We start from the raw sequence: 16,136 nt of genomic DNA, 5'->3' as shown, positions 1-16,136 counted from the left end.
GCAAAAATTGTTTTAAAAATAGATCGAGTGGGGAAAGCAGTTTATAAATATTCGAGATAATCGTGTTCCAGTTGGAATGTTTCCAGGTTTTATGTGGATGTTATTTGAACCGACGATGTGAGTAATTTGGGAAAATCTTTAGGAATTTTCTGTGATATTTTATTTCATTGTAATTTATTCCATCAATCGATGGAATAGGATTTTTTGCAAATTTGGCCAATAAAGCAACTCTTGGACTTGTTTAGTGAGGTTGGAGAACAGAGTTGTTATCTTCAGACGTTCGCCAAATCAGAGAACAATCAGGATTTCTGAGCAAATTTCTTCCAAAAAATCACCACATTGCTAATGTAGGAGATGGCAAAGAAGAACATTGATTTTATATTCCTGCTGTAGCTGATGAATCAGAGTTTGAAAAGGACTAAATTATAGAATGTACCTGTATACAAAAAAAACCAGAAATATATTGCTTTAATACTAACTAGCATGCAACAAAAACGCTAGTTTTCTTATTTTTTAGGTTTTTTTCATTTTTATTTATATTATATTATCTCACGTCAAATATGTTTATTTTTGTTTGCCACTTATATCCTTCATTGCAAGAAGACTTATTTCACACCTTTGAAGAAATATTAAGAATTACCACATTTTCTAATCGCAACATAGCTGGTGGTAAAACGGAGCAAAACGGTTTCTTGAAAATTATGATTTAAAACTGTTTTAGCCAGTAATAGTAATTGTAAAATCTTGTATAGGCTGAAACTTAAAAAGCATTGAGATGATGCACTCTATTTTTCCAGTAGCGACGATAAAGCTTTGTATATCTAAGGAGTTTCTGAATAAGCTGCTATGTTTTAATTCAATGTAATTAATTATAATATAGATGTATTAATTAATAAAATTATTTTGGTAATTCTCAGGTAATATATAAATAGAAGTATATGTTACAGGTGATAGTTCTTGATTACTTTTTGATAAATAATTCGTTCTTATTGCGAAATAGGAGCACTATTTATCAATCTGTAATAAAAGAGGAAATACTGTCTTTTTTAAAGACATAATTTTTGAGGCAAAATACCCAACAAGAAGTTTGTAAAAAATGAATCCGCCTCAACAATATGGAACTTATATAATTTTTGTTTTAAAACACTCAAGTTTAAAGTGTATGATTTTCTTCATTAACATTTAATTGCTAGTAGACAATATTCGAAAACCTTTGCATTTATTAATGCTTTTCAAAAGGTTGCATAGAACATTTAACAGATAGATGTTATAATAGCTTCGGCATGCATATCCGATCTTCGCTTTGCGAATCTCATTGATTTCAATATGCATTCTTTAGTCTATTTTTATCATCGACGGTTTTCGTCAGTGAATTAGTTGGTTTTCACTTGCAACATTCAACTGTCGGGTCTAATAAAAATATGGTATACAAATTATATTTCTAGGCAACGATTTTCTTCAGCTGAGTATCATTTACGTATATGTATGTTAAATTTTTGTCACACAGTTTGTTGCGTTCATTGATATTTGTATGAGTTGTTTTGGGTTTTGTTCTTGTATTACTTTAAAATGCATTTCGTCTTCAAAATACAATTTGAATATCCATTATTTTCAAGATATGTTTCAAAAAGGAAAATAGAATTTAATCGTTATTATTAATAGACGCAACTTATTATGTAAGTTGCGTCGATTCTTAAAAGTTTAACTTAAGTTGTCTTTTATTTAAAAAGTTATTTCTTGTCATATTTCTGACTGAAATGGTAAATTATGTTTAAATCCTAGACGTTATTTCCGAAAATGTATTGAACTATTTTTATTAAAAATCAATAAACATAAATGCTTCTCGCTCAGCTGAGCCAGTGAGCCGCTCTATTTTGAAAAGCATCAATTAGACAAGTTTTACACTTTATTATCATGTTAGTTTCATTTGACTATATTTTCTGATCAGTTCACTTTTATTTGATTTGTTTTATTAAAATGTTGCCTGAAACGAGAAGCAACTAGACGGTTTTGATAGAAAATTTAGAAGATTCTTCCGTTTTATGTCCAGAAGTCGTCTATAGTATTTTCGTCCTAGTTTTTTCAAAACAGTGCTCTCCAAAATTGAAATGAATTTATAAGGTTAATTTAAAAAGTGTGGTATCATTGAATATACCAAATTAGTACATATTTTAGAATTGTTTAAAATTGATGGAAATATTATATTTTTTATACTATCATTCATCTGACCACTTAAATTAACCATGAAAATAAAACCTGTGCCCAAAAGTAATTCAGTAATTTATCTTTGAATCTCACATTCATTTAAACCTCCTTAAATCAAACTGAAAAATCCCTTTACAGAATTGAATTCATTGAAAATTATTTACTTATTAATTTTACTACTTGCCAACCGAAATTATTGATCGTAATATTTTCTAAAGAATATTTTGCAAAATTTTGACATTTTTTTTGATCAACTGATTGATAAGGATTATTAAAGCAAAAACGATTGGTCCTAAATCATATCTCGATTTTATTATATCTAATAAATTTTATAATTTAATTCAATTATTAAATACCAAGTGTCCCAATCAAAATTGGAAAGTTATTGCAATTATTTCCTCATTTCAACGCACACATTTGTGTATACATAATAAAAGAACCTTTTTTACTATAGTCTAAGAATTAGTTCATATACACAATGTATTAGTAAAATAAATTATTAATTACAGATATGTCTGAAATAGAAGGCCATTGTAAAGTTTGCAAAGAACTGTGCAAACAGAAATGTTCTCAGTGTAAACTAGTGTACTATTGTTCAGGAGAACATCAAAAAGATGACTGGAAAAATCATAGAAAAAATTGTGTGTTTTATGAGGTAATTTAATGTTGTTTTAATTTTATTTTTATGCGTTTTGCTCAGTCCCTCATTTTTTTGTATGTAAAGTGAAGGCTTCACTTCTATTAATTGCTTTCATAAGGAAAGAGAATATTGCAATTTTGTTACCAAAAAGTTTTTACCATTTCATATTTAACATTCAAAGGTGCTTAAATAGTTTTGCAGAGTAAGAAGATGCGGACTTGCCCTGCTACTGGCGTATTATTCAAAAATGCTAAATATAATATCCAAGTAAAACTAGAAATTTGTTTTCCCAATTTCTTTTGTATCAATGTTTAAATTGAAACCAATAGATTAATGAACACCTTAAGTGCCTTTGAAATCGAAATTAAAGGTAGTGAGAAGTTGCAGATTGTATCTTGACTATACATTTATTGCGAAAAATTGAGTTAGATTTGCAGTAATCAAGAGCTGGGTAGATTTCTAAAAGCAAAAAAGGATTTAGAACCGGGAGAGATAATATTTGTGGATACGCCTCTTGTATTTGGGCCAAGACCGTATAAAATTGAAGAGGGACCATTTCCATGCGTTGGCTGCAGCAAGTAAGTACATTAACTAATGTTTCAAAGAACATAGCTAGATAATGGAAAAATCCTAAAGACATTTTTTTTTGTACGAGGTAAGTAACTATCACTGCATAGGAATTATCTTTTATCGGAAAACATTCCGTTTTGTGCGTTTATAATGTGTTATTTAGTCGGTTGATAAAAACTTATAAAAGGTCAGTTTTAACTGTACGTTAGCCTTCTTTAAACTTTTTTGACTTTTTTTTACAACATGTAAGTGATTGAGTGCAGTTTGAGTTTTGTAAATTTTTCACTTCTTGAAAAGACTCAGTATACATACCATACCATAGCGAAACCTAAACCATTCTACAAAGTCAAATCGTGATTAGTTATTAATGAGATTACATTTTTTTGTTGGATAACATTAAATTTTTTGAAACTTAATCGCCATAAAAGCCGTAAAACACCTGAACACGTTTTATAACAAATTTATTGTTTGGATTATTTCATTGAACCGAAATTTCAACGACTTCAATACTTCCAAATCGTCTTTAGGCTACTTTTGATATAGAAATTGTATGTCCAAGACTATACGTTGAAATGGTTCTTGTCCTTAATTTAAAAAACAAACACAATAAAAATTATGCTTATAATATATTTCAGAATCCTCTTAAATGAGGTCCATGCTTGTCCGGAATGCGGATGGCCTGCCTGTAATGCTGAATGTGCGGGACTTAAATCTCCCCAAAGACATGGACTGGAGTGCCAAATCCTTAAAATGCGACCTCCCACACAAAATCAGTCAATGTACCAGTACTTTAGGTATCTGCTGATTAATATGGATTCGCTATTTTTCTACGGATTTTCCTAACAAATTTCAGATTTGATATACTGATTCTTCTAAGAGCGCTCTTCTTGCAGAAGAGCAACAAAAAGAAATGGGATGTTCTTCTGGACTTGGAGGATCATTTAGATGAAAGAGGTCCAAATAGTCCGGTTTACAAGTGAGTAAATCTGCCAGCCACACTTGCTTTAAATGATTGAGTAACTTTATACAGAGCGGTTCAAGAAAAAGTTTCCTACGTTGAGGAAAACTATATAAACCCTTTGAAGGCTTTTGAAAAAGAGTCCGGCCAATCCATACTTCCTCAAGTATCAAGTGATATCATGCATAAAATTTATGCTATTCTGGATGTTAATGCTACAGAAATTACAGAATTGCTGGATTTATTCATATTATATCCAATTGCTAGCTTATTGGAGCATAGTTGCCTTCCGAATACTTCGCAAACAATTGATAATGAGGATGGGTATAAAATTACTTTCAGGTAAATATTTACAAGCAGATATATAGATTTAATTGCTAACTACAACCCAACATTGAACGTGTTTTTTTCAACATATGGTTTAGATATAGAGTTCAGTGTTATTTATATAAGAAAGTTAATCATGGATATTTAATTTACAAACCGGTTTGAAGTTTGGCTATGCAGTTTTTATTCATTGCATTTAAGCAAAACATTATTGGAAATTGTTTAAAAGTAAATTTTTTATTTTACAATTGATCGATATATCTGTATTGCGAATGTCCGTTGAATGCAGTGGCAGTTCATGGTAAAGATTTTCAGATGGCTTGCATAAAGAGCGTTGGGCGCAATTTTTTATAAATTTAGTCTCCTGAGTTTCTGAGAAACGTTTTCATTCGTCCTATGGTTTCAGAAACATGGTACGGTTCTTAATTTCATTATGGCAGGTACTACCACAATTTGAAAATTTCTTCTAAGATCTAATTAGTATCTTACTATCTACGTATACGTAGATCTACGTCTATCAAAGTAATTTTTAAATAAATGTTTGCATTAAAAATTTTTACGCAGACTTTAGATAAAGTTTCAAAAAAATCGTTCTATTTTAATAATTTAAATAAAAATATACCATATTTCTCATTAATAATGCTTGGGAATTATTTTCCTACTAATTCTATCTTTTATTCATATGAAAATTTAAAAAATTTCATACGGCAAACAACCGATACTCATCTGGTACTCAATAACGCGCAGCGTATACTGTTTGAATTGCTGCTTTGAATATATGTTTGGAAACCGCTGTTACTTTTTGTTCCAAATATTATTACTTTAACATTCTGTTAGATACAGAGAGCGGAACTAACTAAAAGTTAATGAATATTCGTATAATTCCAACTTCAATTGAAATTATTTTCAAAGTTTAAGCAAAAAAACTCTTAAAAACCTATAAATTCGACTGTTATGGATTCATTAATTAATATCTATTGCATTACATTGCGCAATTAAAAACAATTACCTTAACAAGGGTGATTATCAATAGGAGAAATAGCACCATTTTTTTTTTAATTTGTATTTTTCAGTTAGGCTGATTGCTTTAAAATTATTATTTTGAACTTATTATCATTATTATAAATTATTTAAAGTCCTGGAATATATGGCTCGGCTTCAAAAATCTTCGATAATATTAATATGTTCACGCTCAGAGAATGATGGTATATATTTCAGAAAAAAAAACAAGTATTTTGTTATTTCATGAGAAAGAAAGATAATTTGATGTTTTAAAATGTTATTAATATGCGATCGAAAAATTGATATTTTAGAGCAGCTTTGCACATAAAGCAAGGCGACCATATAACTACAACATATACGAATATTTTGTGGGGAACTCAGGAAAGGAGAAAACATCTGAAGGAAACCAAATATTTTGCTTGCTCCTGCCAAAGATGTCGAGATCCTACTGAGCTGGGTACTTTTTTCAGGTAGTAGCTAAAATTTATTTTTGTATTAAGTAAATATTTCAATAGAACTTTATAATAAACACTTGTTTCTCAGCAACTGTGAAAGTTGATAACTAAAACCTTTTCAGCGCTTTAATCTGCTTAGGAACAACTGAAGAACCATGTAAAGGTATACAATTGCCAGTCAATCCTACGGAGGATCACACGAATTGGAGGTGTAATAAATGTGGAATAAAATTACCCAATAAGGAGATTTCAGACTTTGTTAGTCACTTGAGTAAGGAAGTGAATAAAATAATCGAAAAGCGTCCCAATCTTGAGGAACTTGAAGAATTCTTAGGCAAACTGGATATATTTCTGCATCCTAATCACTATCTAGCTTACACGATAAAGCATACTTTGGTACAACTGTATAAGATTGATGATGAGATTGAAATATCTAATAGTTTTCTGGATGCAAAGTTGAAATTGTGTCAGGAGCTGATTGATTTGACTAAGAAACTGGATCCAGGAAACTCAAGGTAAAAATACTATTAAAACTAAGTATGATAAATAGGTACAGTCTTAACATAATAAGTTTTTTTCACAAATTTAAATCAATTTTATTGCATAATATACCAGTCGTTGATTGCGGCGTTTTGCTTGTTTGTTTATTCAATTGGAACATATTTAAAAACATGTGTGGACATTCTTTCCTGCTTCTCCTATCCATATGTTAAATAATTTAAAGTTTCTGTTGCATCCATTCGCAATTTGAATTTATATTTTCAGATTTATTTTCTGCAGTATATATCTTTTGAATACTGAAACTTCTTTCAAAAAGCCTCAAGATTCTAGATTGAGACAATTAAATATATTGTTTCCTTTATATTTCACAGATGAAGAAGATACAAGAGTTAGTAAAATATTGTTTTCTTCATTTGCAGATTGGCGATTTATTTAGCTGTTCTTCTAAATGAGCAACTCATGACCAAATTTAAAATATTGAGCAGGAATTTCGGTGACGATCAAGAAGAAACTTCACACTTAAAAGACGAAGTTCTTCAAATCGCCTCTGAAAGCAGAGATGTGTTGAACAACGAAAAACACTCTGAGGCCGGAGCCAAATTATTGGAAGTTATAAACTTTAATGGCATTAAAATTCGTAACTGGCTGGAGGAACATGAAATTTTCACTGCAAGTTAATGTGTCTTTTAAAGAACCTTAATGATATTAGTTAATTGTAGAAGTTGATTAAAGTTAATCTAGTAAAGGATTTTAATATTGTTTTTGTATATAATTGAATGGAATATTCGTAAATGAATTAAAACTCACTCTCTCCCCATTTCTGCATTTGACTCAGAAATTAAGAAGGAAAATTTCCTAAGCATGCAGCAGAATCTGGACCATATCAGCTTATAACCGGGAGTTAACGCATGCATTTTTTACACCATATATATTTGCTAGCTAAAATGTTTAGATGTAATGAAAAATTTTACTGTAAACGGTAAATCAGCATCAGAAACAATGATTTTAAACACCGTGTATCTATAGAAAACTTTGAAATATTTTTAGTCACGCTATCAAAAAAACACGCAGGACATATTAACGCTAAATAACAGTTCAATGCACTTTTAGTTGAATATTGAACAGTCATTGCACTAAAGGAAAGTTTTTCTTTGTCTGAAAGTTAAAAAGGTCTACAGTAGTAAGTTTTTCCAGAAAATGGCAGAAGGATTTGCGAGTGTCGCTTGTTTTTCCATTACCACGCTTTTGGTTGTGTCGTTAGCCAATCTGATTCTTTTGATTATGATGATCTTGGAGTCGAGAAAAAAGTGTACGGTTGATAGCGATGTAACTGACAGTGCTTTTCGCTTCGGAGCATTGCAAGCTGAAGATAAATTTTCTTCCTTGATTCATAAAAATAATATTCCAAGCGCTAATTCGAATTTTATGGCTGCTTTGGTACTCTTAAAGGGTACATCGATGACTTTGATATGTGGTAAGTGTTTAACTGTTCAAGTAGCAGCTAATAACAACACAATGTAACCGATTCTATAGGTCGAAAAACCAATTCAAAGAATATTTAGTTAAAAGTTAAAATTAAAAATACAATTATGCATTTTAAAGCATTCTTAACTTGCTTATTTCAAAATCGAGTTCAGTCAAAACCTATACATAATGAGTGTGTAACGTAAAAGACAATTTTTATTTAAAGATTCAAAAATACACTTATTTAAGATCTGAAGAAATTTATTAAGAACCGAAACTAAAAAAACGTTTTTATACTTCTATACCAGATGCGTCTTTCAAAATTCACTGTAATTTCACTTATTGTTGTTGAGAATATGAGAGCTCAATCCAAATAAACCGAAAAGGCAGGATGAAAAAATTAAATAAAATTCTAGAAATATATTCCTCGGACTTGTGCAGATCGGAATATACCTATATTTAGTTTCACTATTTTCAAATTATGCAATTGTTTTACATGTGTGTTACTTAATGATGCGAACAAAATCGTCACTCTACAGGAATAGTAATGGTAGCTTTATAAGCGGAAATTAAAAAAATATATATGTTCCGCCACTTAGCTTTGCGAAATTGAAAATTAGTTTAGTGAACATTAAATTTAAATACGCTTTCGGAAAAGATATATAAATAAATTATCGGGATAGAACCAATAAAAAAGCTAGACAATACCCATACAAGTTATTATATTAATGTTAAATGTCGTATAATCAAGAAACTTAAAAAAACGCGTAACAAAGCGCAAAGAAAAAAGCTAATAAGAAGAAAAATTAACTTTAGAAAGATTGAGTCGATTCGATGATGTTTTTTATTTGCAAAAGCTTATTACGAGGACTGTCTCCATAAGTCAACTGAAAAAAAAATGGCAAACTATATAATTTTCTATCAGCTTCCTAGGGAAATTAGATACAATTGGTCATAAATAATGACTAAAAAATTGGTTAGATCTGGGAAAATTTTATGGTGTAGAGAGAGGAGGAAAAGGAAATAAGTTATTATAGATGCAGGAATTTTGTATTTCGGTAAGATCACTTATACAATATACGTATTTCCTATGTATTAATTGAGAATGATACAACCATAGCTAAAGACTTAAAAGAGCATGATACTCATTGCTTAAGCATTGAGGAAAATGTGTACACTTCAAAAGATATTTTGTTATAGGGACAACCATTATAAGTAAATTTTGGGTTGTAACAACGGGGCACTGCTGTGAACTCATACGAATATATCCATTCGAGAAGTTGAAGTTAGCTAGTAACTCGGAAAATTGGCGAAAAGGCAAAAAACACTCTGTGGAAAACTTGGTGCAGCACATTAACTTCACTGCTAAAAGCTCATCATTTAATGTGTGTCTAGTAAAAGCGGGCTCGCCATTTAAAGAAGAACACGAAAAACCCATTGCTTTGTCTGGCTCAAAGTAGGCAATATTGATCACTTTAAATTAAAAATTAAATTAATAGCTAATCGACAGTTTGTTATTATGAAGGATTTTTCTATATTTTAGCTATCGCTATATAACGGACACTTCGGCTATTACTTTAGGATGGAGTTCAAATAAAGGAGTAGTTAGCAACCACGTCTACAGCATCGATATGAACTTGATATCATTTCAACGATGTAAAACGTTGATTAAAACAGATCGGGTAGATGAAACGATGGTTTGCGCTTACAATATCGACAGGGGCGATTGTCGTTTCGACTCAGGAGGACCATTGATTCAGAACAACATCCTGATAGGAATAGTCTCGTTTGAAACGGATTGTGCTAAAAGAGCGCCACCCAGAGTTTTCACTAGAATGTCTTACTTTGAAAAATGGTTTCAGGTGATAGAAAAACAGAATGGTATTACTATAGGAGCAGTTTTTCAAAACTGATGTGGTCAATTAGAGTGATTTAACTAAATTACAGGGAGTCCAATTTACTTTCGTAGGTACCAAATATATTTGGTACCTACGATATATATATGCAGATTGATTCTTAAAAACATGTGCATATTGAAGTAGAGATTTTGTCAGGTTTATATAATTAAATACTTTTTAGTCAAGCAAATTATTTTTTTCTGATAAAAGGAGCGTTAACATTTTAAAATTTTTGATGTTTTCCTAAGTTGTTTCTCTGCAACTTGAGATATTGATAAATTTGGAGTTTCCAATTAGTGGTCATTCCAAATGTTAAAATATACAGCGGGCTTAAACTAACACTATTTGCCGTACTAATTGCATAATATTTTCAATAAAAACTGTTGGTATTAGTTCACACACATATCTGTTCTAGCTTTAAAGCCAGTAGTTTTAGGGTGATAAATGTAAGTAGCCAGTCACCTCGATTTAGGCATTTAAGTATCTACCTATGTTTCTCTAAAATTGGAGAAAAAGGGCTTGAAAAAATATATTTTATGTATAATATCCTATACCTAAGTCTAATCGTTTTTGATATATTTGAAATTATATGTAAAAAATGATAGTTGCAGCCACTCGAATTATTACTCGTTTTTCCTATAAGGGGATATTTTTCCTATAAGAATACTTTAATGGAATTTAATGGAAACCCCCATTTTTTATAATTTCCTCTTATTCAGTATTAAAATAAGGGTAAGGTTGTTAAATTTTCTATTCCAAAAATGTTTAGTTTTCGAAATATCGTCTGTTTAATGTTTTCATATGGCTATTTTGTCGCATCTTATTCCAAATACTGTCACTCTCTTAGTTGTCATAGCAAAATTGGCAATTTTTAATACAATCAAATGCCAAAGGAATTCGGACCGCTGTCAGTTAACTTTTGAAAATAATTAATAATCAGCGCAGACGTTCAAATTATACGAACGAAGATTATTTAAACTTATTTATTATTTCCGGACAATGTGATAAAATTATCAATATATTCAATATCCACAAAAACAGAAGCCTTCACGCTGTGCTGTTAAACAAATTATAGAAAATTTCAAGAATTTTGAATACATCTTAATAACAGTGCATATTCAATTTATAAGAGCTACCAAAAAAATTAAAGAGCCCTAGATTTAAAGAAAAAATTGGTTTGTGTTCTTGATATAATTATAATTGATACCTATAATAATAATTAATAACAAATAAACGGTTCTTGAAATAACTGTATCACATTATTCATATGATTACGATAATAAATAAGTTTAAATAATATTCGTTTGTATAATTTAAGCCTCCAGGCATGATTATTAATTATTTTCAAAAGATAAATGACAGCTGTAAGCATTCTTTTGGCTTTTGATTGTATTATAAATTGTCACTTTCGTCATAGCAGTTAAGAATGACAGGATTTAAATTAAGATGCGGCAAAATAGCCATGTGTAAACTTTAAATTGACAATATTTCGAAAACTTAACACTTTTGCAATAGACAATCTTACACAAACTTACATTTATTTTTAATACTGAATAACACAAAATTATCAAAAATGGGAGTTTTCATTTGAAAAACTGATTTTTGGCGGTTTTCTCAACGTCATTTCAAAACTTATTTTTGTAACACTTTGTATTAATAGTTTTATAAATGTTGTCGAAATTCCATTAAAGTAAGACCTTTTCGACAAGAAATGCAACTCAAATCAAGTAGGCCATATTCGCTTATGGGAAAAATAAATAGTTATTCCTGTGACTGCAACTGTCATCTTTTACATAAAATTTCAAATATATCTAAAACAGTTCGACCTAGGTATAGGGTATTATGCATAGAATATATTTAGAATTTGGAGTAGATTTAAAAAATGTAATAATATATAGGGTGTTCCATTTAAAATAAGCAAGTTGATACCTACTTCCGATATAACCGGAAGCCATATTGAAAATATTTCAGGTCGCTTGTCGCCAATGCCTTCAGCACACTGTGCAATTTTCAAATTTCTCATAATTACATTTTGCCAGATATCGATCGCGTCGGTTCCCTGTGGGACACTCTGTATAGAACGGGTGAAAACCTTCAGATAGTTGGGCACTAACATCAACAACCAATACGACTGCAAAATGGAAATAAGGTATCGAATTGAACAACCTTGAAAAGCGCTTATGAAGACACTCTGCAAGACCTGAGATAAGACTGGATCTCCGAATGAGTATGGTGAGATGCCATGTGTTTTCCATTCTATTGAATGGATGTGAAAGATGGATCCTCGATCCAACTACCGAAAAGAGATTGCAGGCATTTGAGATGTAGGTACCTTCATGGAAGCATGTTGCGGATATCATGTGTGCAAAAAAGGAACAATAAAGAATTATTACTTCCCCCGGGTGCGTAAGCATCTTGAACTCCTAATTAACATAAAAAAAATAACGACCAGGTATATTGGGCATGTTGGATCCAATGAGGAGTGCAAAATATGACATTCTGAGATAGATTAATAGGTAATTGATGGTGAAATACGCAGAACTTGCCACAAGATGAATCGTCAACCTTCGTTAGGAGACGGCGTACCAAGATGAAGAAATTGAGACTAAGAATCACATAAGAAGTGATAATCACATCAGTGCACGTGAAGTCACGTTCATGTGTTCGCTGGTATACTTTTCCAAAATTATGTTTTTATCTCAGAAAAATGTTCTTACTGGTTTAAGAAAATTAATAGGTATGTACAGGGTTATTGATAGAACTTTGGCCACCCCGTTTTTGCATCTAATTTGAAATTTAGAGACAAATGGTAAATACAAAAGTTGTAGATACTAACGTCTAGTTTATGCTAAGATAATACCTATTAATACAGGGCGTCTCAAATTCAAGTGGCAGACCAAACTTACGTTTTTTTAAATGGAATGCCGTACTTTTTATTGCATATTCGATATCTTCTATAATGATTTTCAACTGTTTTTGCGTTAATAACCAATATTGATTGAACATTGGCCACTCCGTTTTTGCATCTAATTTTACATTTAGAGCAAAATATTAAATACACAAGTTGTAGATACTAACGTCTAGTTTATTTTAAGATAACACTAATTGATACAGGGTGTCTCAAATTCAAGTAGCAGACCAAACTTACCTCTTTTTAATGGAATGCCGTACTTTTTATTGCATATTCGAACTATTCGCACAATTCTAGGCGTACTCGATATAAATGTTCTATAATGATTTTCAACTGTTTTTGAGTTAATAACCATTTTAAATATTCGGGCATTCCTTTAAAAAAATTGAGTTTGGTCCGCCATTTGAATTTGAGACACCCTGTATCAATTGGTGTTATCTTAAAATAAGCTAGACGTTAGTATCTACAACTTTTGCATTTAACATTTTTCTCTAAATTTCAAATTAGATGCAAAAACGGGGTGGCCAAAGTTCAATCAGTAACCCTGTATATTGCAAAGTAAACATACGTATGCATATAATATGAGAAAATTAATAAAGAATCTGAGAAAGCACGAAATGAAAATATAAATCATACATCACAGATGTGTTCGCTGATTTATATTATCACAAATCACAGATGTGATCTGTTATTTGTGATATAAATATTACATTTATTGCGTGAAGTGCAAGTTGGGCACATTATCTGAGTTAGCACGATTTGTCGGTAGATAACAATTTATTAATTCATTAACTGGAATTCCTATACGTGTATTAAGGAGCTAAGGGAACCATACACCATGCAGTTCTAAACTGCAAATTTTATAGCCCGATTGATAAAAATAAAGTTAATATTCCTTTAAACCTGATGTGACTACCAGAATCACAATTATTTTCTTTTATCCAAGAGCTGGCAACAAAGCTCACATAGGTTTACTTAACCTGTAAAGCGACACATTGCACTGGTCTGTTTTGAATTTTCAAATTAATAAGTTTGTTATAAAATTTACAAATAATTTACATTCAGCCAACAAAGTTTGAAGGATGAGTACCATTCTAGAGAAAATTGCTGCCATCGAATCGGAGGTAAGTCAGCAAACCGGGCTTTTCCACCAGACATAACCTAACACCGATTTTCTAGATGGCAAGAACCCAGAAAAATAAAGCAACTGCTGGACATTTAGGTCTTCTGAAAGCCCGACTAGCTAAACTTAGACGAGAACTCATTACTCCAAAAGGAGGTGGTGGAGGCACTGGAGAAGGTAATACATTCAGGGTAGATGCAGTCGTTTAAAAAAAATTGTATTTTTTTTCAAGTTTGCAAAACAAAGCTGATTTAAAGTTATAGTAGATGTATATATATACTTGGCGTTTAATGTCCTATTAACTTATAGATGCGACACCAAATGCATTGGTTCACATAAGTGCTAGATACTTAAAGAATGTACATAATTGCTTATCCAAAGAAAGTACGATTTATTGTTGCGTTGCTGATAAGTTGTATAACATTCATTTACAAATCGCTTTCTGCCGGTACAGCTAATTTAACGGTAATCTTGTCACCTGTGGTAATGTAATCTGTAATCTATTTACTGAGTCATTTTAATGTGGGGAACTTTCTCTTCCATGAAGTTTTTCAAGATCTTTTGGTGCTAACCAGATACATTTTTTTAGATTTAGAAAGTCGACACTTTTCTGTACAGACAGAGTGTCAGAACTGATTGGATTTATTAGCTAATCTATTTAGTGATCGCTTCTTATTAACGAAAAAATGAACGTTTCTTCAGGGCAAATATTTGAAAGTTTTAACAATTGGTCTGGTTGATTTTTCTAAATTAAACACTGTATTTGACAAATTCGATTAATTCCATCTTCAATCATCAAAGAATGTTATAATACTCGTATTCTTGTCTGTTTTCGACAGCCTTACAAGTTGACTGTTTTAGTTTTCTTCTTTTATTACGAATTTGCACACACATTGCAACCTATTTTTTAGGAACTATTGTGTATGCATATCTACAAAATGAATGTAATGGTTCAGAAAATCATACCACGCATCGAAATTTAGTGCTCGTAAAATTTGTTACCAAATGAATTACATTTGTTTTTCCTCTGGCTATTTGCCGGAAAGTGCTATTAATAAAAATATTATTATAATGGCATTTTACAGGGCGAATTGCCTGGATTCTGATAATAAAGGGTGATTTTCTGTTTTTTTAGAGGTATAGAACTTTGAATTTAAATAAAATTCATAAAATGCATGTTAAGATCATGGCACTATTGAAATATGGCTTTATTGAAAATACAATTGTATGCCATTATAGCTTAAATATGATTTGAGGCATGTGGGCCCCGCGGCTGGCTCAAATGAAGAGCAATTCACGAATGAAGTCAAATTTTCGACCATTTTGACTCCACTATAATTGCCTGTTCAATTAAGCCAGTACCATGACGTTAACATGATTTTAGTGAGTTTTATTTCAGTTTAAAGTTTTATACCGCTAAAAAATCACCCTTTAATAGCCAAGCTAAAGATAAAGAACACATAAGATCTAAAATTTAGCGTCTATACACGCAAAGTGTTAGATACGTTTGATTTTGGTAACGCTGATATCTTAGTAAAGACGAGCTTACTCAAATTAAAAAACAGCAAACCACTGCACTTAAAATCGACGGATTTATTAAATAAATAATCCAAAATAATATCGACTTAGCTATATAGCTGTTTCGTTCAAGAATTGTTCTTATTTTAATACATTTCTCATTGTCAAGTTCTTATCTCCCCGGGGGTATTTCGCGAACACAAGAAAGGAAACACATGTAATTAAAGATCGAAATATCTAATATATAGGTTTTGGGGAAACTGTCGAGTAAAGCATGATGCACAGATCGAGCAATGACGAACGCAAAACATTTCCTCGTTTTTGTTTCTGTTGTTCTGTGCAATATTTAGTGATTTTTCCAAAACTCTTATGACCACATATGTTTTGAAATATTTTCCTAATGCGGTTTTTTTGATTATCTAAAGAAGTTAAGAAATAAATTAGAAATTAAAAGAAAATGTAAATGAAAACTTATTTAAATATGTTATTTTAGGTCGGGTTCTATAAATTGATATTTTCGGCTTTAGACATTAGTGTCTATCTTTTGCTTATAATAAAGTCAAT

At 30.9% G+C, this 16,136-nt stretch overlaps 3 protein-coding genes across 4 annotated transcripts in view; all 3 read left to right on the top strand.

Annotated features, from left to right (window-relative positions):
- Window positions 1–38: 38 nt before the first annotated feature.
- Window positions 39–7,412, top strand: LOC109538227 (SET domain-containing protein SmydA-8). 2 transcript variants are annotated; one of them, XM_019905371.2, is made up of 9 exons: window positions 39–117; window positions 2,715–2,860; window positions 3,275–3,423; window positions 4,051–4,209; window positions 4,269–4,391; window positions 4,446–4,715; window positions 6,014–6,172; window positions 6,280–6,672; window positions 7,078–7,412. In XM_019905371.2, the coding sequence occupies exons 2-9, from the start codon at window positions 2,717–2,719 to the stop codon at window positions 7,334–7,336; spliced, it is 1,656 nt and encodes a 551-aa protein (XP_019760930.2). In that variant the 5' UTR covers window positions 39–117; window positions 2,715–2,716; the 3' UTR covers window positions 7,337–7,412. The 2 variants fall into 2 exon arrangements, with proteins under 2 accessions (XP_019760930.2, XP_048519459.1); XM_048663502.1 differs by lacking the exon at window positions 39–117 and adding an exon at window positions 1,173–1,483.
- Window positions 7,413–7,855: 443 nt separating this feature from the next.
- Window positions 7,856–10,035, top strand: LOC109538228 (trypsin epsilon-like). Its single transcript, XM_019905372.2, has 3 exons — window positions 7,856–8,132; window positions 9,323–9,578; window positions 9,666–10,035. Exons 1-3 carry the CDS (start codon window positions 7,856–7,858, stop codon window positions 10,033–10,035), a joined length of 903 nt encoding a protein of 300 aa, XP_019760931.2.
- A 3,840-nt stretch (window positions 10,036–13,875) lies between these two features.
- Window positions 13,876–16,136, top strand: part of LOC109538369 (GTP-binding protein 128up) — a 4,565-nt gene continuing 2,304 nt past the window's right edge. The window contains exons 1-2 of the mRNA XM_019905586.2: window positions 13,876–14,055; window positions 14,111–14,231. Of these exons, the coding sequence (XP_019761145.1) occupies window positions 14,014–14,055; window positions 14,111–14,231 (163 nt within the window). The 5' untranslated portion in view covers window positions 13,876–14,013. The remainder of the gene's footprint in view (window positions 14,056–14,110; window positions 14,232–16,136) is intronic.

The sequence above is a fragment of the Dendroctonus ponderosae genome, unplaced genomic scaffold (assembly GCF_020466585.1).
Source record: "Dendroctonus ponderosae isolate FM_Combo_2020 unplaced genomic scaffold, Dpon_F_20191213v2 Dpon_F_20191213_2, whole genome shotgun sequence".
NCBI classification, from domain to species: Eukaryota; Metazoa; Arthropoda; class Insecta; order Coleoptera; family Curculionidae; genus Dendroctonus; species Dendroctonus ponderosae.
The sequence above is the reverse complement of the archived record's forward strand: the minus strand, read 5'-3'. Positions and strand labels throughout refer to the sequence as shown.

Bases quoted from the DNA above. Each gene is read 5' to 3' on its own strand.
- LOC109538227 (XM_019905371.2), top strand. From the start codon at position 2,717: ATGTCTGAAATAGAAGGCCATTGTAAAGTTTGCAAAGAACTGTGCAAA. The intron at 4,392-4,445 runs GTGAGTAAATCT...AACTTTATACAG, and splicing joins CCAAATAGTCCGGTTTACAA to AGCGGTTCAAGAAAAAGTTT. The intron at 4,716-6,013 runs GTAAATATTTAC...TTGATATTTTAG, and splicing joins GGGTATAAAATTACTTTCAG to AGCAGCTTTGCACATAAAGC.
- LOC109538228 (XM_019905372.2), top strand. From the start codon at position 7,856: ATGGCAGAAGGATTTGCGAGTGTCGCTTGTTTTTCCATTACCACGCTT. The intron at 8,133-9,322 runs GTAAGTGTTTAA...ATTTTGTTATAG, and splicing joins ATCGATGACTTTGATATGTG to GGACAACCATTATAAGTAAA. The intron at 9,579-9,665 runs GTAGGCAATATT...TCTATATTTTAG, and splicing joins ATTGCTTTGTCTGGCTCAAA to CTATCGCTATATAACGGACA.